The 23,811-nt window shown below is 40.8% G+C and overlaps 1 protein-coding gene across 8 annotated transcripts in view; it reads left to right on the top strand.

Annotated features, from left to right (window-relative positions):
* The window catches only part of LOC121318556 (epidermal growth factor receptor kinase substrate 8-like), a 97,961-nt gene extending 74,594 nt beyond the window's left edge, over positions 1-23,367 (top strand). For 7 of the 8 annotated variants that reach the window (XM_041255347.1, XM_041255345.1, XM_041255346.1 and 4 more), the window contains 7 exons: positions 200-333; positions 8,404-8,515; positions 9,394-9,540; positions 14,576-14,804; positions 16,029-16,224; positions 17,205-17,337; positions 21,014-23,367. In XM_041255347.1, the coding sequence (XP_041111281.1) occupies positions 200-333; positions 8,404-8,515; positions 9,394-9,540; positions 14,576-14,804; positions 16,029-16,224; positions 17,205-17,337; positions 21,014-21,127 (1,065 nt within the window). In that variant the 3' untranslated portion in view covers positions 21,128-23,367. The remainder of the gene's footprint in view (positions 1-199; positions 334-8,403; positions 8,516-9,393; positions 9,541-14,575; positions 14,805-16,028; positions 16,225-17,204; positions 17,338-21,013) is intronic. The other variant, XM_041255352.1, reaches the window with a different exon arrangement.
* Positions 23,368-23,811: the final 444 nt, after the last annotated feature.

Below are 23,811 nucleotides of genomic sequence, written 5' to 3'. Positions count from 1 at the left end.
GCAAATTTTTTTACAAGGTATTGTGAGGATACACTGTGAGATAGACTTGCTGTCTATACACACTGCTGCTATAGATTATACTGAGTGTCTTTTAAATAACAAAGTGTGGGTTATGCATTTTAAATCTGTTTCAATACTGCTAAATGGTGAGTACTTCCTTGTTCACTACAATAATATCTTTCTTTTCATTTTCTTCTAGCAACCCAGTGTCCAGGACTTCCCTCCAGCCGATGGGTATGCATTCAGTAACACAGCTTTCAAACGAGGGCTTCCTCTGGACCAGGAGTCAGCCGTGGCTGCCTTTAAGCAGGTGGTCAGCCGGCATGTAGATAGGTAACAGTATGGACCCCATGGTGTGTCCCAGGCCCTGGAGAGCTGCCAGTGCTTCACTGTCAGGGAGGGGAGGTGTGCGGGCTCCTGATCTGTCTCTCCGTCAGCCGCTAAAGCCAATCACTCTGCTTTCTTTCATGCCTTTACATAATAAAAAGTGTACTGTCCCCATTCCAAAGAAAACTAATGCTGGTCCGATTTTAACTTCAGTTCATCTTTTCTTTTTTTTGCAACCCATTACCCAGTCAAGCCAACCTCCTGTCTTTACACAGCAAACCGAAGCGTGGTCATGGAAGCTATCCCCTGCCCCTGTGTGAGTGCCCAGCCCAGATGGTCAGATTGGCACAGGCAGGATTCAAACCATGCCTGCATGACTCTCGCAGTAGTGCCTTTACTTTCTATATTTAAAGTGATGTCTCACACTGTGGTGCTGAAATGCAGCTGCATTGTAATACAACAGTCACAGCTTCTCTAGGTTTGCTAATAAGATATATTCACAGGATCCTCTCTGACTAGTCTGTGGTTTCAGATAAACAATCAGTCAAAATGTATTGTTACAATTAAATATAATTCATAACCTAATTTGTCAGTTTTGAACACTGCAGTTATACCTCATTTCAGTGGCGACTGGTGGCTTGAAACCCCCCTCCCCCCCAAAAAAACCTAAAGAACCGTGCTCAAACATTAAACTAGCTTTCTAACATTACCAGATCTTTCATCACAAGCAGTTCTACGCCAGATTGTCACAATCAAGAGAGGTGCAAACAACACTTTGCAGGCAAGGGTCTCATCGATAGCTCCACCTGCACTAACCTGAGCGTTTGAAATTGAAGGATCGTCACACTCTCGTCCTTTTAATAACCATTCTGAACTACACAAGAGTCAGGTTCAGTTTCTGTTGATATCCCTGGCGTTGGTGGTTTAGCTTTTTTGTTTTGTCGTTGTAGCTGTCTTTTTGCCATTGTACAGGGCTACATCAAATACACTCTGTTTTAGCATATCTTTTAAATAAAATAAATAAAAATAACTATATATAATTTCATTCATACTTATGGTTGTTCATTTTTGTTAACTAACATTCTGTGTTCAAAGCAAAGCAAAACCATTTTATTTAATCTCACAAATCCTGACTAATTTAATTACCGTTTGACTGGTGCAGGACTGCCGGTGGTAGCTGCTAACTGTTGATGAACCGTCTGAAGACAACAAGCTTTCTGTCGTTTACACCAAAACAAATAGTAATTTTTATTTTTTTTTCCTTTCCCGTATCACTTTCCCCATACTTCATGTCGTTCACTGAGTGTTACGTCACATTGCGCATCCGTTTGTACTGTAAAGTGTAAAAGCTGTGTGCATTGTCCAATCAGAAGAGTTCAAGGTTGAACCTCTCACGAATGACAGCAAATAGCCCAATCTTTTCTTGAAAGCAGGCAGTGGCGATGCATAGGGGGGCACGTGACCAGGTATGCTCCCCCTATGCATCGCCACTGTCTGCTTTCAAGAAAAAACGAACAAAAAAAAAAAAAAATATATATATACCCACACACACACACACAGTGCCTTGCAAAAGTATTCATACCCCTTACTAATTCTCTCATATTACCGAATTACAAATGGTACATTGAAATTTCGTTCTGTTTGATATTTTATTTTTAAACACAAACTCAGAATCAATTATTGTAAGGTGACTTTGGTTTTATATTGGGAAATATTTTTAAGAAAAATAAAAATAACTGAAATATCTTGCTTGCAGAAGTATTCAGCCCCTGTGTTGTGGAAGCTCCCAGTTTGCACTGATGAAAGAAGTTGCCCTAACGAGGACACAATTACCTTACCATTGGCCTCCACCTGTGAACCATTAAAGTTGCTGTCACATTTTCTGGATAAAAACCCCACTGTTCAAGGATCATTGGTAAGGCTGTGAATCTGAAGTAAAATGAAGACCAAAGCGCATTATACAGAAGTTAGAGATAAAGTATTACAAATGCATAGATTAGGGAACGGGTAAAAAATAATATCCAAGTGTTTGGATATCCCAGTGAACACAGTTGGATCAATAATCAGGAAGTGGAAGCTGCATCACACCACCCAGGCACTGCCAAGAAAAGACCGTCCCTCAAAACTCAGCGCTCAAACAAGAAGGAGACTTGTGAGAGAAGCCACAGAGAGGCCAACAATCACTTTGAAGGAGCTATAGAGTTCAGTGGCTGGGAGTGGAGTGATGGTGCACCAGTCAACCATATCAAGAGCTCTTGCATGACATTGGCCTGTATGGGAGGGTGGCAAGAAAGAAGCTGTTACTCAAAAAGTACCATCTGAAAGCATGTTTGGAGTTTGTCAGAAAGCATGAGAGTGATCCAGCTGCGATGTAGGAAAAGGTTTTGTGGTGAGATGAGACCAGGATGGAGCTTTTTGGCCAAAACTCAAAGCGCTATGTGTGGCGCAAACCTAACACTGCCCATGCCTCAAGACACACCATCCCTACAGTGAAGTATGGTGGTGGCAGCATCATGCTGTGAGGATGCTTCTCGTCAGCAGGGTCTGGGCATCTTGTTACAATTGAAGGAAGAATGGATGTAGCAAAATACAGGAAAATACTGCAAGAGAATCTGCTTCAGTCCGCTAAAAAACTGAAGCTTGGGAAGAAATTCACCTTTCAGCAGGACAATGATCCAAAGCAACATTAGAGTGGCTCAAGAACAAAAAGGTGAATGTCCTACAGTGGCCCAGTCAAAGTCCTGATCTCATTCCCATTGAGAATCTGTGGCACTATTTGAAAATTGCGGTCCACAAGCGTTGTCCAACTAACCTGAACAACCTGGAGCAAACTGCCAAGAAGAATGGGCCAAAATCACTCCGACACTGTGTGCAAAGCTGGTACATACTTACCCCAAAAGACTTAAAGCTGTTATTGCAGCAAAAGGTGGCTCTACCAAATATTAATGTGTGGGGGTTGAATACTTATGCAAGCAAGATATTTCAGTTTTTTATTTTTCTTAAAAATATTTCCCAACATAAATCCAATGTCACCTTACAATAATTGATTTTGAGTTTGTGTTTTAAAATAAAATATCGAACAGAACGAAATTTCAATGTACCACTTGTAATTCAGTAATATGAGAGAATTGGTCAGGGATCTGAATACTTTTGCAAGGCACTGTGTGTGTGTGTGTGTGTGTGTGTGTGTGTGTATATATATATATATATATATATATATATATATATACACACACACACACACACACACACACAAGTTGAAAACTTAGCTGTAACTGTACTCTAAGTGCTTCATAAAACTAAACAAAGTGTCTGGGCAAGTATTGTTCTTGTGTCTTGAAAAAAGACCTCCTTTATTGAAATGTGTCTAGTTCACATAAAAGTAGAGCCGGAAGTGAAACATTCCCATTGAACAGTATCAGTGTGTCTGATCTCCTCTCATCTAAACACTAGAGTGAACCCCTCCCCACAGGGACAGGTAACTGATAATCCCTTTCCTTTTCATTTGGTTTTAGTGTCCGCCTTCGGAAAGTTGCAACAATAAACCTGTTGTTTTATATACCCTCATTCCATTCCTGACCAATCCTTAAAGAAAACACAGAAAAGCTGTCCTTTGTCTCCTGGTCCCAGCTGACACCGCTGTACAGCTGCAGTGGAGAGGATGTGCCTATCTAACAAGCAGGACACTTTGGAAATGGGACAGTACTGTACACCTATAGCTGCGAAGCATGTAGACTTGGATTATGACACTGCTATCTTTGGCATGCCTTTCTTACAATTTGTGAAGCGCTATTCATTAGTATATTTTTTGCTTTTGAATAGTTTGTGATTTCTTTTGTTTTTTCTCAAAGTTAAGGTGGTATTAAAGCTGTAGTGCCCCAAAATAACTTCCAGTTTCAAACCAAAATTCTTCTTGTCTGTTTTCTTCATTATTACAGTAGTTTAGCCTTTTGAGCACCAACGACTTGAAGTCTGATGGCCGCTACATCATTTTGTGAACCCGTTTGGTACCACTACTGCTTGCTGCGGTGGCATAAGAGGCTAGAAATGCCATCTTCAGCCTCTGTTACAGCTTGGAAAGCAAAACAGAAATTTAGAAAAGGGACACCCACAAGGAGTGTTTTTTATATTATATTTAGCGATCTGTTATATATTTAAAAGGTGGTAATATAAGCTTACAACCTTCCTTCCATGTATTGCATATAAAACCTATGGGACGCTGCACCTCTAAAACCTGACGTTGCCAAACAAATTCTCCCTTTTTCCGTTCTTCAAATTTGATAAGAGGTGAGAGATTTCAAAATGTGCTGATTCTGTACTGCAGTGGTGAGTCTTAGGAAAACTTTGAAACTATTATTTTCCTAAACTTTGCCTCGACTGGATTTAATTTGCAAAGTGAATATACAGTTAACTCTCTCCTTGCCACCATCTTCCTATAAACACCAGCAGTTCTTGGGTGGTTGAAGTGACTCAACTGTTCTTGATAAAACCTGTTTCTGTTCTCTTCTTGTTCTCCGTGCTTTGGGTGTGCATTTTGTGGTGGTTTTCTCAACCTTATGTTCCTGATATTAAGGTAAAGACAGCTCTCCATGGCTGTGACACTATGACTAGCTTAGAACCCATTTGACTGTCCTTTCTGTATATGTTGGGCCAATCAGAGCGGTCCTCTCTGTGTCGGGCCAATCGGAGCCATCAAGGTCATGATGTATGTGTTATATTCTCTTATGTCAAACATGTCCATGTTTGTATCCGCTGTGCATTAAAGCAATTCAATTTGATCACCCCAGCACACCCAGATTGAACATTGGCAGGGCTATATTAACCAAAATGTTGAGAATTATCTGGTGACCCTGAAGCAACTTCATTGAAATGTTGAGATCCTGAGCCAATTATCTTGACAGTGATTATGCAGTGCATTGCATCCCCTGCTGGTCAAAGCTGGCTACTACATGTTGCAATCTGCATAGATTTTGGTGAAAGGAGAACACGCCAGTAGGGATGGAAATAAGACTGCTATTGCACAGCAGCTTCACCCATTTCATGTTTTCCTACAAACAGGATTAGCCATGATCAATAGGTAACAAGCTCAAATGTATCTTATTAAATAGTAAAACTAGGAATAGATCAAACTGCTATGCAATGGGTGCCTTATTTCCATCCCTGACCAGCAATGTTACAGGAAAAGTTAACCAATTTTAGTAAATTAAAGTCCCCATGCTCTATTATTATTATTATTATTATTATTATATTGTACTTTTCCATTCACTAAAATGCTGCAAGTTGAACACAACAGTAAAAACGTTTAGGGGGTGTATTCTTTAATAACACTATGTAACACAATTTTTTTCTTGGGTAGTAAGTGTTATTTCCTAATTGCTTATGCCTCAAAAGTATAGAAAATGGCTATTATTCCCTACAAACTTTGCTTTTGTGACCAGGGCTGTGATATTTTGAAATTTACCTATTTCCAATGAGAAAACGGGTGAATTTTTGTCTTTTCGTTCACGTAAAGTCAGAAAAAAACAACATGTGAATCCAAATTAACATGTATTTATACTAAAGTAATACAAAAATGACTACAGAAGATTTAGAAGTGAGTAGTTTTTCGAGATTTACCATTATACTGTAAATCACTTTCACGAATCAGCCCCCAAATGTAGTCTCCCATCATGCTCTCGTTATACTGTCCTTGGTAGCGGCGTTCAAAGTCCAGTATACCCTGGTGGAAGCGCTCGCCTTGCTCCTCCGAGTACGCGCCCATGTTCTCCTTGAATTTATCAAGATTAGCATCAAGGATATGGACTTTGAGGGACATCCTACAGCCCATTGTTCCGTAGTTCTTCACCAGAGTCTCAACCAGCTCCAAATAGTTTTCGGCCTTGTGATTGCCTAGGAAGCCCCGAACCACTGTGCCAAAGCTGTTCCAAGCCACTTTCTCCTTACTAGTGAGCTTCTTCGGGAATTCATTGCACTCCAGGATCTTCTTTATCTGTGGTCCGACGAAGACACCGGCTTTGACCTTTGCCTCGGACAGCTTAGGGAAGAAGTCTTGAAGGTACTTGAAGGCTGCAGACTCCTTATCTAGAGCAAACAGATTGTTTCATAAGGCCCAATTTGATGTGCAGTGGTGGCATCAGCACCTTCCAGGGGTCCACCAGTGGCTCCCACTTGACGTTGTTCCTCCCCACAGAGAACTCGGTCCGCTGTGGCCAGTCCCGCCTGTGGTAGTGCGCCTTAGTGTCCAAAGATAGCAGGGAAACTTGGTAAAACCCATCAAGAATGCCACCATTTTGAAGTCTCCTATGACCTCCCAGCCGTACTCATCATACCTCAAGGCGTCCAGCAAGGTCTTGATGCTGTTGTAATCCTCTTTTGAGGTGCAACGAGTGAGCCAGGGGAAGAGACGGGTACTTGTTACCATTATGGAGCAGCACGGCTTTGAGGCTCCTGGATGAGCTGTCAATGAAGAGGCGCCACTCATTCTGGTTACAGGCGATTCCGATTGCCTCGAACAGACTGGTCACATTGTGGCAGAAGCAGAGCCCATCTTGACGGGTGAAGAAGCTGGAAAAAGGTTGGTGACGCTTCCTCTGATCTGCGACTTGCACACTTTCATCCAACAAGTTCCATTGCTTGAGCCTAGACGTCAAAAGCTCGGCATTGGACTTGGTGAGACCAAGATCTCTAATCAAGTCGTTGAGATCCTTTTGGTTGGGGTAGTATGGGTTTCTCTCCTCAGCTCCACCTCTGAAATTGTCATCTGGATCTACAACGTCTTCCTCACTCTCTGACTTGCTCTTCTCTTCTAAAGACGGCTGCTCTCTCTCCGGAGGAGTGGGTACGGGGAGCTCATGGCAGTGTGGCACCGGGGCGATGGATGAAGGAAGGTCCGGATACGTGATAGCAGGTGCATTCTTGCCAGTCCGACGTTTGGAAGGGTCCACCATGCAGAAGTAGCAGTTGCTTGAGTGGTCAGTGGGTTCCCGCCAAATTCTTGGGATAGCGAACTTCATGGCTCTCTTTTCCCCTCTGTACCATCCTACAAAAATACATTTATTTCACCCATGACTAATGTGTAAGAGATTCTCGCAACATTTTTCATATATGATATATTTTTTCAATAACATTGAAAATTGTAAAACATTTTAAAATTAAAAACTTTTACAATTTTAAAAATTAACAAATTTTATAACATAAAATTCCAAGCAACAATTGTCCATCTTACCTTCCAGAGTTTTTTTGCAGTGCTCACAGGTGAAATGAGGTGCCCAGGGTTTGTCTTGATCCCCGACAGGCATGCCGAAATATGCCTTGTAGGCCTCGCACATCTTAGCAGATGCTTCCACGGAGTACTTTTTTGCTCTTGTCTTGATAAATTGGCCGCAGACATAGCAAAATGCGTCTGCCGGATGCTTGCAGTCTCTTGATGCCATCTCAGAAAAATGCAGATATGTATCCACTTAGGCAGCTGGAACTAAACTGAACTGATGGGCTTAAGGCCCCTGTATTTATATTACTATTTATATTACTGGAAAGTTCTAGAAGTTACTCCCAAGTTTACGCAGCACTGAATCTATCTGGAATGTTCTGGAAAATAGGTAAATTTCAAAATATCACTGTCCTGGTCACAAAAGCAAAGTTTGTGGGGAATAATAGCCATTTTCTATACTTTTGAGGCATAAGCAATTAGGAAATAACACTTACTACCCAGGAACCAAAAAAAAATAAAAAATTGTTACATGGTGTAATAAGAAACATTATTATTATTTTTTAAATGCATACTTCAGTTAGTCATGTGGGTTTTTAATTAGTTTAAAACTTTAAAGATAAAATAAATGAAAGATTTAAAAAAAAAAAAAAAAAAAAAAAAGGTTGTTCTAGAATTATAATTTTGGGCTGTCTGTCTGTGTCCAGTCAGTATTGAGGCTAGTAGTCAAGCGGTCAACGCCGATATCATCCAGCAAAAAAAAAGAGTGCTAAAGCTGAAACAGGTTATCTACAAGCTGACATGAAAGCACCCTTGTGTCGAGTAGCCCTACATCTTGTCTTTGTTTATCTGTGGTGCAATTGTTACAGAAATTACGAAGCCCATGGGAAACCCCAACCAAAGAACTTTGCCAAATCCAAGTATGACTTTGTAGCGAGAAATGGCACTGAGCTCACTGTGTTGAAGGACGAAATCTTGGAGGTAAAGACGGGAGTTTGAATCATTTTATTGGTTTGTTTCTTAATTAACTCATCTTGAATGCAGAGTAATTAGCTGATATTTGGCATAAACTGATGTATAGACATACTTCAGTATGTTTATAGAAGGAGGAAAGGAATATATGTATAATCTGTGTGCATCTGCTAAACAGAAGATTTAAATGTATCAAGGAGCAGTATAAACATAGATGAGGTTAGAACTGTGCAAGGATGGAAATAAGACTCCTATTGCATAGCAGTTTGATCCATTCCAGGTTTTACTACAAGCTCTATTAGCCCTAGTGCAGGTAACAAGCTCACGTGTGTCTTCTTAAACTCAAGAATGAGTCAAACTGCTATGCAATCGCAGTCTTATTCCCATCCCTGTGGTGTATCCACTATCCTTGATTATCGGTTTAAAGTTGAATGAACAGGGCTCTATGAAGAGGGGAGAGAGTTCCGGTACCCAGAGAAATGTGGTTATGCATGAGTTTGCAACATTTTAACTAAAATATGTAACTTGCATGTTAAAACTGAAATCTGAGAGTACTCGCCAAACACAGCTCTAGTCAAAATAACTTCCACAGGGGCTGACAGGATATTAATGTTGATTGCATTCTGGGTATCGTAGTTCAACAGTATATACAGTAAAAAATAAACAGATTACAATCATGGCTTCTTAGGAAATACAACTTCCAAGGAGCTGGATGCTTTCAAGCACGCAGTGGCAACTTTCAAACATCTCTGCATGTGCTTTTGATCATATTTCTGGCTATAGAAGTGCCGCTATACAAGGCTTTGGAATATAGAAGTGTCAATATTGGGCACCAACCCGTTTGAAGCCCTGTCTTTGAAGCCGCACCTCTCGTTTTGTATCCCCAGGTGCTTGACGACAGGAAGCAGTGGTGGAAGGTTAAAAATGTGAGTGGTGCTTCTGGGTACGTGCCAAACAACATCCTGGAAATTACCAGAGCAAACCAGGAGCTGGGGGTCGGGAGAGCGGAACCCCTGTACAGCCACACCATCCAGGTGAGTCCTGAGAGGAGCTCCACTCCTTGCGCTTGGGAGAGCTGAGCAAGGCCTTTGTCCGCTCCGGGGCAGCGCTGCGTCTGCTGGAGATGTAGCGCTGCTCAGCTCTTTTTATACTTGATAATTGAGAGTACATTGAGAGGGTGGACAATAAGAAAAGTTTTTTTTTTAATGTTATCAGTGTTTTAGACCCTACTACTCTCTCTCTCTAAAAAAAAAAAAAAAAAAGTGCTACCTACCTTCTGTTCTAAATTTGAAGTATCTGTGGTCTCCAATTTTACTGGATGCTTCCTCTAGTTTATAGTTGTTCTGACAAGTGCTTTGCATTTTCCTTGTTTAAAGTCTTGTTTATTATTATTATTATTATTATTATTATTATTATTATTATTATTATTATTATTATTATTATTATTATTTAGTCAGTTCAAGAGAATACGACCAGACAGTTACTGACAAATACTGTCAAACAAATCGGTTCGTTTACACGCCAAAATAGTATCGTAGCTGTTATCATAGCATCCCCGAACGAAAGGGGCTTGAAGATTCATATGTTGATATAATCTTCCCATACAGGGTATGTATATAATATATATATGTATATATATATATATATATATATTCTATATATATATATATATATAATATATATATTATTTAACATTATAAATTGTATATTATAATTTCTTTGACCCTTGGGAAATAGCTAACGATTGGAAGCCGTAATAGTATTACCAGTATTTCATGTTAGATTTAGAAATATCAAATTTTTTTTAATTTGTCAATTTTTCCTTAAATATTATATATGGGAACGAAACTACAAGTGGGCTGTAATGCAATATGTTAACGTGACATTATTCAGCAGGTTTCATTTGACCTTATGAAGCAGAATAGGGGGAAGAAAAACGTTTGGCCATAGCTGTAGTTTGGGGTGTGCAGATGTTTTCAAATGTATTGCTGCAGTGCAGGAAATGAACTCCTGTCACCGGAAAACTTCCAGTGCTGCTGATTAAAGATGTTCAAGGCATGACCTACAGCACAGAAACTAGAGAAAAAGAGAGGCCCAAAAGCTTTTTCATTGCTGAGTTGGGGTACTAGTTCCCAATATTCTTAACAACCACCATCATACCTATTATTATTATTATTATTATTATTATTATTATTATTATTATTATTATTATTATTTTCAATATCGCTGTCTCGATTTTAAATGTCATTCCTATGGTGTTTCCTTCTCTTTTTACATGTCTGTTGCATTTCCCCCTTTCTTTCCTTTTTGTTTGTCATATATCAAAAGCTCCTGATGCCAAAGAAGGAGTTTGAATTGTTCAAGGTAGGGCTGGGTGTGTCCCGGACTCATCCCCAGTAAATTCCCTCTCCAAGCTGCCTTTATCTAATTGGAACCCATTAGGCACTATGAACTCGAGAGTCCAATTAAACCGCAGGGATTGGACTCCTAACGTCTGGCCTGCTAGAGTATTAGGGTTAGTGATGAAGCTTAGTGATTCTTTTACACCATCTCCAGTTTTCTGAGTATTATATTTCTACATGGTTGGGATTCTGTGATGTGTTTTTTGTATCCTTTACAGTTTCTGCTTGGATTTTTTTTTTTTTTTACCGTTTCAACAATGTGGCTACTTCTAAAAAGCAGAATTTACAGCTGGATCTCTACAGAGGTGGAAATAAGACTCCTATTGCATAGCAGTTTCACCCATTCCTGGTTTTACTATGAGCTTGATTAGCCACAGTATATAGGTAACAAGCTCAGGTGTGTCTGATTTAAACTCGCAGTAAAACCAGGGATGGCTCAAACTGCTTTGCAGTGGGTCTCTTATTTACATCCTTGTTCGAAACAAAATGGCAGTTTCAGAAGGGAAAAGTAACACTTCTGTTTTCAAACTGCCTCCACTCTTTGAAGCAGACCATGTGGCTGAAAAGTAATAGTTAGAATCTTATCATAAAAATATGGAGATGAGGTACTCTTTCAGGCCAGATGTTGCTAAGTGCCCTCCTCACATTATCCATACTTGTAGATTAAATGGTGTGCCTGTGTGTTTTGGAGTTTGTTGGATTGAGGACTGGATGTATAGAAATGCAATGCTTTAATGGAGCATTTCTGCGTTCAGCTTCATTTGCAGTGAAGCTAGTGTTACTGTAGCTGCTTTGTTCTTTAACAGAAACACGTGTGGATTCAGTTGGTTTGTTTCTTGTTTTTTTTTTCTTTGTTTTTTGTTTGTGTTTTTATCTCCAGACTGTGTTTTTTAAGCATGTGGTTGAAGATGGCCTTTGGAATATCCGTTTCATGTATAATATGTTCTTAATACACAGCAGACTCAGTTCTTGTGACCAGCTTGCTATGAAACCCAGTTCGCTTTTAACCCCGAAGCTTCATCTCTCAGTACACTAGGAAAGCCAACAAGTTATTTCCATAGCAACTGACTTGACAAACACAGAAAAACAAAACATAGATGGCATCATCAAATAGCTTTTATGCTAACGCTTTTTGTTCAAACCAAAAGCAATACATGTGGTTAAATTGCTGTCAATTAATCATCACGCAGTTAACTGTCTTAAAGAAATGCCAGCATCGATTCAGAATGTGGGACATGTTGGCATAGAATTCCAAATGCCAGCTGTCTATGAAAATAAATAATTGGTAAGGGAGCAGTTCCCCTTGTGATTGAAATGATTGATATAATAGAGAGAAAAGCCCCCAGCCCCCTTTTTTAATTGTACAATATAAAATATTGAGCTGTAACATCTCAAGCTTCAGTAAACTAAAGTATTGTAAATGGGCCAGTATAGAAGGCAAACTGATCCTTGGGAAAAGCTGAGAAATTTCCCAGCAGCGACAGGCTGGGCGTTAATTCCATTCATCACACACTCCCAGCAGCAACAGGCTGGGTGTTCGTTTCATTCATCACACACTCCCAGCAGCGACGCTCACAGGCTGGGTGTTCGTTCCATTCATCACACACTCCCAGCAGCGACAGGCTGGGCGTTAATTCCATTCATCACACACTATCAGCAGCGACAGGCTGGGCGTTAATTCCATTCATCACACACTATCAGCAGCGACAGGCTGGGTGTTCGTTTCATTCATCACACACTCCCAGCAGCGACGCTCACAGGCTGGGTGTTCGTTCCATTCATCACACACTCCCAGCAGCGACAGGCTGGGCGTTAATTCCATTCATCACACACTATCAGCAGCGACAGGCTGGGTGTTTGTTTCATTCATCACACACTCCCAGCAGCGACGCTCACAGGCTGAGCACACAGACTCTGACTCGCTCCTCCTGTTCAGTGTGGATCAGGAACAGTCTATGTAGCAGCCCCCTTGAGCAGACCTGTATTTAGGACGTGTTAATAAAAACATCAAGACATTTGTGTTTTTATTGCACCGTACATCAGAAACACAGGCAGGAGCAGAGAGTATTAGAAAGGATGTAGTGTATGGAGAAGAGGGTGAGTCTCATTGTCATAAGTGGAAAGGATCTGTACCTCTCCTACTTAAAGAATCTCAACTCCAATCCTAGCATTGAAACGGGGCTGATTTGTAAAAAATAAATAAATAAATACTTTAGTTCTATGATGCACTGAGATTCTCTTTTCTAATGCGAACTAGCCATTGCCATTAAAGAGCATTGACCGTGAATCTATCTGGTAAACAGATCTGCTTCTGAGTCAATGTATAGTAAAGATTTTTTTTGTTTTGTTGTGAATTTCTTATTGCAGTATAAGTATTTTATTTTTTTTATTGCAATGTTTTTATGTTTATCATTGATTTATTTATTTATTTATTTTTTTCCTGCAAGCAATTACTTGGAGAGTTATCAGAGGTAACTGCGATAATGAATTACCAAACACATGCTGCACAGTAAATGAGGCGGTTTATCTTATGAAATAAATACACGTCGACGTTGCAACTTTGGTGCTCGTTGAAACACTCTTCACTAACACTAAATAACAACTGCGGGGACTCCCAAGTGGTGCATCCAGTGAAGGTGTTCTGTGTGCAGTGCAGCCTGCCCTGTATCCTGGAGGTTGTCGGTTCGAGTCCAGGCCATTCCACTGCTGGCCATGGATGGGAGTTCCCAGGGGACGGCGCACAGTTGGCCCGAGCGCCACCCGGGGGGGTGGGCCTAGGTTGGCTAGGGTGTCCTGGGCTCACCGCGCACCAGTGCCCCCTGTAGACTAGCTAGGAACCTGCTAGCCTACCTGTAAGGTCGCAATATTACTTTCTTACATTCAGGAAACAAAATCAAGGCAAAACTATGCAAGCAAGAAGTCAGCAGGTAGACTTAGTAACAGAGAGACAGTTTAAAACATGTCAGTATTAGAGCAGCACAGCCCAGAATCAAACAGAATAATTGCAAATATCATTCAAACCAAACAAGTGGGTAAGACATGCATTTAAATGGCATCGCCAGTGAGAGCAACACCTGTTTTTAGCTATTGTAACCAGCAGGGATCACTGTTTGATAACAAATCCATATATATGATTTGTGGTGGATGTTTAGTGTGACACGCTACTACTGTATACAGTAACTATGACCATAGCAGTTCTGCCTATCGATTTCACTTGAAAAAAGGGGTTGGCCAAAACTGCTGTAATGTACAATTCTGTATTCTGTAGCCAACTGTATTTTGTAGTTTGGTTTTCATGAAACTGTTGTTGGCATCATTAACAGCAGCCTATAAACTATTTATTCTAATCCTTTTATAAAACAGGGCCATATCTTCAAAGTGTTTACTCAAGTCTTTAATTATGTCCTATTTTTTTTTCTTTTTCTGAAGAGAGAAATCAATATTAGTTACCAAACAACTCAAGGGGCGTGGGATACTTTGTGTTCTATTACTTGGCTGTTTGGTTCTGGCTTTGTCAAATTAGGAGATGTTTTTCTTCGTACAAAAAATAGGAGTTAAAGACTGGAGTAAACACTGAAAACAGCCTACTGATTAATTGCATTTTGTTCATGTGTATATGTATTATACATGTGCATTAACCAGGGTCCTGTATCCCATTGCTCCACAGAAACAGAAGACAGACCCGAAACAGCTGAATCCCATCCCCCCAGCCCCCTCGCCGGGGAGGGGAGGCGGCCCCCCAGCTCCGCTCCCCACCCCTCCCTTGGTGCCCGGGCCCTTCGCTGGGGGGTGGCGCCCCCCCGCCAACGTGAGCCGACAGAACAGTGGCAACTCCAGTGACAGCGGGAGCATGGTGCTGAGAGAGAGCCAGCGGGACAGGCAGCTCCCAGTCAACCGTGAGTCCACACGCAGGAACCGGTTATTTCATTGGTGTTGATCGGGCTAATCCAAACAGCTGCTTGGGTTTGTGTGGATTGCTGTCCTCTTGAGTCTAAAAAAAGCAGCAATTATTACGAATCCTAGCGACGGCTTCTTCACTTGTTTCACTTTGAATGGTAAATTAGCCTGAAGAACAGCAATGACCCTGACCTGATGTCCGCACCAGATTTCTGTGGAGAGCTCAATCCGACAGTAACTAGTCGGATAATAGGTTTGTGCAGCTGCTAGCCTCCTCTGAAGACAGGTGAGAGCGAGTGTACTTGTAGTTTTGTGTATATCTAGAGCAGTGGCTCTCAAACAGGGGGTCGGGGCCCCCCACCTAATGGCTGCAGTGCATTACAACAGGTCCTCTTTTAGAAGTAGTTGCATTTTTAAACTAATAGCACTTTTCGTGACCAAGACCATCCCAGAACTCTCTACAAATGTTTGTTTAATTTTATTTAAAAGCTAAATAAACAAACAAGTCTTGAGACGACATTTGAAAACGTTCAGTATCAGGATCCCTAATAAGCTGCAGTGGGGTGTTTGAGTCCAGGAGTATTGCACATAAAAGCCCTGTTGGGCTTCAAGGATGAAGGATATATATATATATATATATATATATATATATATATATATATATATAATATATATATATATATATATATATATATATATATATATATAATTTATAAGTACAAAATATATACAAAAAGACAATTTAAAAAAAATGTTTATTTGTTCAAAAATTGCCTGTATTGCCTGACTTTTTGACTTTTAAAAATGAGAATCAGAGTACTGAAACAGACCAGACAATCTGTACCATTTTTAGTATGGTACAGATTGCGATTGCTACGAATCACTACCTTGAACAGGGTCTCGACTAGTTCGGGAGAGCAAGAGAGATTCTCTATTGTAGTAGTAAACTTCACCAGCTGAAACATTTGTCTGAGTTTTACTTTCCAGTCCAGGGATGGAAATAAGACTCCCATTGCACTGCTGTTTCATCCATCCCATGGGTTAATTAATTAATACCAACTTGATTAGCCACGGTATATCGGTCATAAGCTCAGGTGTCCTATTAAACTCATAGTAAAACCAGGAATGGATCAAACTGGTTATGCAATGGGAGTGTTATTCCCATCACTGCAGTTGAGTGCTTGAAGCAGTTAAGTGAAGTGTGGTGCTGTCGCCCCCTGCAGGCAGGAAGTCTCACATGGAGGAGGTGCAGGACGAGCTCATGCACAGGCTGACGATCGGGCGCAGTGGGGCCCCCAAGAAGATCCAGGGGCCCCAGAGAGGCAGCAGCAGTGCGGGAGGGCCGGGGGTCGTCCTCTCGTACAGTTCCCCCCCAGAGGAGGTGAAGGCCTGGCTGCAGGCAAAGGGATTCAGCCCTGTGTGAGTACCATCGCCTCCAGAGACCGACTGAACTATGAATGGTCTGAATTCATACCAATGAGCTTGATAACTTCTAGCAATTGGCTAAAAAACATATCTAATAAAAGACAAGGACGCCCACTGTGAGACTGACTAGAATTCTTTTATTATTATTAATTTTCAGTTTTCACTACAAAGGTAAATAGCAATGGATGTAAAGTTTGATTTGTACGGAATGACTACTCCCTCAGTGAGAACCACAACAGAGTGTTGCTACAGTTAATCATAATGGCTTTCTATAAAGTAAACCAAGTGAAATTAATTTACATGAAAGACTGATTTAAACAGGATAGTGGATTCCAGGCTATTAGGCTTACCGTTTATCTAATATAGTAAATGACTCTCAAAACCCTTTGACATGTGAAGTGCTTGAAATCGGCAGACTTATACTTATACTATGTGTTTGGATGTTCCCAAGAGTATTTATTTGTTTTTCATATTTCAATGATCAGCTTTACCAAGCTTTGAATCCAGATCTCCCCACAGCAACAGCAATGCTTATAATCCATAAAAACAAACAATAAGGACGTCAAGAAATCTACCTTCACAAGCACAGTACCTACAGTAGACTAGGCTGTACGAAACTCTTTTTACAATTACGTGACACAGTGCAAACTTTAATAAAAGGAATGAACCGAGGTAATATTTACTGCAGGGTAAGTCACAAGTGAAATGCCAAGTGAGAGGTGGATTCCCTTTTCTACACTGAACTGCAGTGTGAAGTGCAAGCCCTTTTCTATACTGATCTGCAGTGTGAGAGGTGGTATCTCTGCTACACTGATCTGCAGTGAGAGAGGACCAATCTCTTTGCTACACTGATCTGCACTGTGAGAGGTGCAATCTCTTTGCTATACTGATCTGCAGTGTGAGAGATGGTATCTCTTTTCTATACTGATCTGCAGTGTGAGAGGTGGTGTTTGTAATGTGTTTTCTGTCTGCAGGACCATCACCAGTCTGGGAGTGCTGACGGGGGCCCAGCTCTTCTCTCTCAACAAGGACGAGCTGCGGACTGTGTGCCCAGATGATGGGGGTCGAGTCTACAGCCAGGTCACTGTGCAGAAGGCTACTCTGGAGGTACTGCTGTACGGCAGCATCTGCTTCGAAGTGTCCAGCGGCTACCTCTGATCCAGCTGAGAGTGGATTTGATGCGTTAGGCCCATGAGTCGGGTCTGTCATGCATAACACTCCATTTGATTAGAGGTAGCCACCGAACAGAAGTCATTAAATCGCAATAAAAAAAGACGAAAAGCTGATCTAACATTTAGAATTCTTTGTCATTGACATTCTGAGTGCGAGTTCTATATTGACGTCATACTGTAAGGGTAGTTGCTGTTAAAAGGTTCCAGTGGGGACGTGGCTTACAATATTGATCTGCACAGTTGCGCAAGCGGCTCTAACTCTGTATTGATCCTGTTGCCCTCCACCCCACCCCACCCCCCCTCGTGATTTACAGTATTGATCCATTCATGAACATTCCTACATACAGTAAAAAATACAGTAGACGTGTTGCTGCAAACAAGCCTTGTAAGAGCAGCTGCTGCTTATGAGCATTTCCCTGGGAACACTTTCCCTTTTTGTGGGAAGAACAGACAAAATGCCAAGAAGTCTCTTACTGAAAGAGGTACAGAGGTTGGTACAGGTACTGATGTTTGATTTTTCTTAAAACATAAAAATAAAACGTGATGCTTTTATAACGTTAACTCAATACCGTTTTCTTGATACAAATGCAGAACAGAGCACATGTTTAAAATGTACAGCATGTCTACTAATGTAATACTGTAGCAATAATAATAAATATACATTGCACAATAGATTCTCATTCTGAATGTTATTTTACAAATATACTAGAAAATGAGAATACAGCATGTACTGCAGCTGCTTTACGCATCAGAGAAAGCAGGCTGCCTTTGGTCAGACGACACTCCCCATAGCAGCAACAGAAAAGCAACATAGCAAAAGGGCACTGATATGCTGCTACTAACGAGCGTCTACTGTACAGTGCAATCAATCAAAACAGTCCACTGAGAGTGGTGTTATTCAGATCTGCTGGTAAAACGCACCCCGTTGGATTATAGATGTCACTTGGCTCTGGTTACAGGGTTATACAGAGTGACTGGACTTCATTCACTGTATACAGCTGCAACTGCTCTCTATCGGCTTGCTTGCTTGCTTGCTTGCCTGGCTGCCTGTACTTGCCAATGTTCAAGTGTCTATAGATCTTTACAAAAGTATGATAAATATGCATGCATGGCTGTGGAGGAGAAAACCTCCTAGACACATTTTCACACTACACAAATAAATAAATAAAACCCAATCAGTACTGAAACCCTGTGATTGCCATTCCCTTCAGCCACAGCTGTGGGTGTAATGATACACCAATGTCACTATATGATGCGTATCGCGATATGCGATGGTCCTGGTGAGCTACCTGTATGATGCACAATAAGATCTAATGGTTATTTAATGATAGACAATTTTGTTAAGACAAAAATTAAATAGGATGAGGAGAGTATGTATCCATACCAACTATAAAACACGCTTATTCTTCATTGAAGAACCACTTGATCTACAAGGAGCTACATTATGCTTTTGGTCCTGAATCACGATACAAATGACACATGCCTCTATTACGGCACCATATATAATGTAAAGAAAGCATCAAGATTCATCGATACAGAGTGAATCGTTACGCCCCGACCCACAGTCCCTGCGTTTTCCTTATGTGTTTAAGGCATATTATTAAGGCAGTGCAAAGAGGTTACAATAAGTTGGTGATCAATTAATACCTGATTCACACTACCGAATGAATGCATGGTTATCACATATTGAAAAGGAGTATGGCAGTTGTTTTCAAGGTGTGCAGATCATGCATTGTTTAGAGAACGTAGATACTGTAGGTTATCGAAGCACATTCAGCTATTCCCCAGACTGCTTATCATTTCAGTAGCAAATCTCAACAAGGTTATTTCTGAAAACCAACAGGTGTGCCGGGATGGAAATAAGACTCCTATTGTATAGCAATTTCACCCATTCCAGGTTTTACTCTGGTTAGGTAACAAGCTTTAGGTGTGTCTTATTAAACTCGTAGCAGAACCAGGAATGGATCAAACCCTTATGCAATGGGAGTCGTATTTCCACGACTGTGTGGGGGTGCAGAGAAAGTGAAGGGGTGTATGTTGTTTCTGAGCGGTCCCGTTCTTGGGTTGCTTGTGATCAGGCCTGGTTTATATGAGGTGCTGTGCTGGTGGCCTGGGCAGTGTTTCTGTGGCTTGCAGCACCATATCAGTGTTGTCCTGTGCTGCTGGCCTGGGCAGTGTTGCTGTGGTTTTTCTCTTCCTCTTTGCAGGTTTTCTGCTGACTCCACACGGCCTGCATCTACTGATTTTCATTCCTGTAAAGTGACAGGTATTGCTGTTTAAAGAGAGGGGGACCTGTCTGCGTTGGCCTGGTTTTAGTTTCTAACGGGCACTCTAACAGACGGGGGGGTGGGGTTAAAGTGCCGTTCTGCTTCATCCAGTTTCCACAACATATCGCGTTTCAACTTTGTGTCACCTCAAAGCGATGTACGTATTGAATACAAAACTACTGTTAAATAAACTGGGTTAGGGAGGCAAAACAAAAAGGGACCATTTCCCATCATCGCACTACAGCGGACCCTGCTGGCCAGGCGCCTAGTGAGTTTAGAGTGGACACCTGCAGGGCTACCTTCAGTTCTCCTGAGCTTTGTGGGGAATTGCTCTGGTGAGGGGAAAAAATTATTGGAAATTCTAAATTGAGGAGAAAACTGGGGTCAAAATAATTAGGAACACTAAATAAATAAATAAAAAAACAAACACTACAAAGCCCAAATAATAAGAATATAAAATACGATTTAATGAGCCTCATAATTTATTAGGTAAAATTCTGTACAGTGTGAATTATGTAAGGAAGCGGTTGTATTGAAATAGACACAGATTTGGCACTCCTGGAGTTAGTGTTGGGAGCATTTTGTTCTGATGTGTGAATCTGTTTACTTTTTAAATAGACATTCTGGCCAACAGAGACTGAGCTCTGTCTTTTTAAAAAGGAAAAAGAGATATATCCTTCCTAGTATATGGCGATCTAGCTTCTCCCCCCCCCCCCTGACTAAGTGATTCTCCTAAAACCCAATAGTTGAACTCTAACCCTAACCTACTGATTCCTTCTTTGTTTACAATCCTATATGCAGTGCCTAACCTCAACCCTGAACTATGCAATCATTGACAAACTATCAGCACTAAAATGAAACCTAGCAACAAAACATAAGCAGTATATCAACACATGCTGTGGCTAATCTAGTTGATATAGAGTGCTGGATTGTGGTATTTCACATAGTGTCTTTCACCATCTTGTCAGAATCCGTCACTTTATTTACATGTCTCTGTCAGTGGCTTCTTTTGTGTTTGTGTCCAGTCGTAGTTTATGCAATGTTGCTGTCGTCTTCGTCAGCATTTTTAGCCGCCTTAAAGTAGTTCATAGTAGAAGTTCTTAATTTTATCCTATTAAGAGGGCTATTCACTTAATCACAGTTGTGTGGGAGATGCGAGTCATGTGACTGTTCCCTATTGTGCGATTTCCGCCTCGACTACACAACGTCACTGGTTGTGTGTCTGTGCCAAAAGCCAGCACACTACTGTCAGCACTCAGCTAGATAAGCGGCAGCCTATGCGGGTATACCCCAAGCGATCATATCCCAGCCCTGTGCATGATCTCTTCCTCTTTTCTCTTCCAGGGCTCGAGTGGCTCGTCAGAGCTGCAGGAGATCATGCGGAGACGGCAGGAGAAGCTCAGCTTAGTGGCCTGTGACTCCGGGGTCGAGTCCTTCGACGAGGGAAGCGGTCACTAGAGAGCCGTGTGTTAACCTTCCCTTCCTGTGCATTGTGTTTTAGGACGCAGTGGACAGAACAGCCGCTTTCAGTAAGATCATACGCCAGCGTCAAGAGCTGTTGGATCAGTGACCCCCGAACCATGTACCATCACACTGTAGCTTACCAGGAGAGCAAATGCTTAATACCTTTATTCATTTTGGAAATTGAACACATACCCTTTCTGAAGACTTTTGTCCAAGTTACCCAAATAAAAGCACAAGTGAAAAAAGGGTACTTGTTGCAGTAAAGTGTTTTAAAAATTATGATTAATTGATTGTCTAAGTATTATTATTATTGTTGTTGTTTATTATTTACATTTGGTTCATTAGACAACAAGTATATATTTTTGTGTGCTTTATGTTGATTTTGAGGAATGCCAAAAAAAAACACAACATTTAAGGGTAAGATTAAGAAGACTACAGCTATGGAAAGTCTTCAGTATACAAATGACTTGGGTTTTTTTGTTAGAAATATGAAGTGTGGGCTTGTACACGTCCAATAATTGTTGTATATTAAGCTGCTAAGAATGTGGTCTTTGTGCGCTGTGCTGATTCGGGCCCCTTCATCAATCTCACTGCATCACAGGTTATCCATTCTTCATGGCAAATTAAAACAGCTTAGTGGCACTCGATAAAAAAAATACAGTCCTTGTGTTGTTTCCGTTCCATAGTCAGATTCAATCAAGGCACCTCCTTTCTATATTAACGTCAGGGCTTTTTTCATGCAAGTTTGTGACACTGATGCAAACACACTTCAGGGGAAGTTCATGAGAAGTCATCTTGCGTCTGATAGTTTGATTGACTCGCCTCAACAAAGCGTCACAAAGCAGTTTTGTATTGTTTTGATGGTATCTCCCATCATCTGTTAAACACTCAATACTGCTGGATTTAGACTAGAATATATTTTTCAATTTGCAGCAGTGAAAAATAATTATCGTATTGCACAGCAGTCACTCATTCCAGGTTTTGGTATGTGCTTAATTAACACCAGTGTCTAGGTAACCAGCTCAGGTGTGTTTTATCAAACTCGCAGTAAAACCAGGTATGGATCAAACTGCTATGCAATGGGAGTCTTATTGCCTTACCTGAAATCTGTCAGTTTCTTCTTAGGACAGTCAGAGGATAGGACAAGGGAAGGGGGAGGACTTGTTGGAACCACAGTGCTTGAACAGGCACAGTCAATGGATTAGGCCAGTATAACCCTCCTTTGACTAGCTAAGAGAACAGAAAGGGAGTTTCAAGTGTTTTAGGCAATATTAAATAAACCAGGTTATCAAATTGCTTGATATAGGTCGTTTTTGTGTGCGTGTTCGACCATAAATGGAATTATCTGACCAAGGCTCATGGCAGTGTAGATTAGGGATATTGAAACAGTGGTGCCGTCTGGATTTTAATGGGTTCACAAACTAAGGTGTGATCCTTTGAGCGGCCTGCTTGACTGCTATGCTATGAAGTGAACCCTCCCCTTTGAACATTCCTACCGGATTTACCCTCTTGGCACCTCCAGCACACCTTGGGCTACCCCACTCTCAATAGTCAATGCCCACATTGCTCAAGTTCTGTTGTGACACTGCTGCAAAGTGACCTTGTCGCTTTGTCTGTTTAATGGCTGTGAAACCACCTCTGCAAGAACAAGATTTTCACATTGCTGTTCTGTGCCAATGCGAGTCAGAGTCTGTGCTTCTGTTGTATGCAGTCAGTCCCATTGTGACACAGCAAGCTAGTGGATGGAATGGAACGTGAGGGATTGTTCTGTGAGATTGATCCCGGAAACTAAGCATACAGTAATTGTCTCAGAGATTTTGTACCCCCTTACTGCAGGCACATTTGAGTTTTTTGTTAAATAAAACCCAAAGCTCGTGTACAAAGTGTACTTTTTTTCAGTTTCTGGTGTCTGTTGTAAACGTGTTCTTTAGAAAATGATTTTGTTTGTAACTTGATTCTTGCACCCCTCTCCCCTATTTATGATATGAAAAATGTAAAAAAATAAATATATTGTTTGAAAAGTAGTAAATGTTTTTTTGGAGACATAGCTTGTGATTGTATTTTATTTTTTCCCCCAAAATGAAAATGTGCAATCTGTTGCTTAAATGAAAAAGTTAATGTATATTTGAGAATAATCCATGGAGAATGATTTATAATTGTATTTGTATAGTCTTTGTGGTGCCTTTTTCCCCCACATGATCCTGCTGAATTTCTGCAATAAACAGTATTCTGTAGATCCGACTCCTCCATTTCACTTGGATGTGTGGATATATGCAGGACTTGCATCATAGCCCACTAGTTTTGTCTGGTTCATCCCAAAACTTTGTCAAGTCAGATATTTTCTGACTTGATTGTGTAACAGTAAGCCTCTGTTACACTAACGTTCACTCCCATTGTGTCGCTTGCCAACACATAAGTGCATTCAGTACTTAGTTTGATAAAACGTTGAGTTCTTTAAAGGCAAAGTCATTTTGGAGCTTTGAAGATCCATAATAATTGTACGATTGATAATGTTCCATATTAAAAAAAAAAACTGCACTCACAAAGGTTTGGATAAAATAGCTTTGAGAAGAATATGCAGAAGACTTCAGATAACAAGTTTATATCTTATACAACCCACTTTGTAGCAAAGTGTCTATGCACACAGACAGACACAAGACATCTTGAATGAAAAACTT

The sequence above is a fragment of the Polyodon spathula genome, chromosome 7 (genome assembly GCF_017654505.1).
Source record: "Polyodon spathula isolate WHYD16114869_AA chromosome 7, ASM1765450v1, whole genome shotgun sequence".
In the NCBI taxonomy this organism is placed as follows: Eukaryota; Metazoa; Chordata; class Actinopteri; order Acipenseriformes; family Polyodontidae; genus Polyodon; species Polyodon spathula.
Note: the sequence above shows the minus strand (reverse complement) of the source record. Positions and strands in the feature narration are given on the sequence as shown.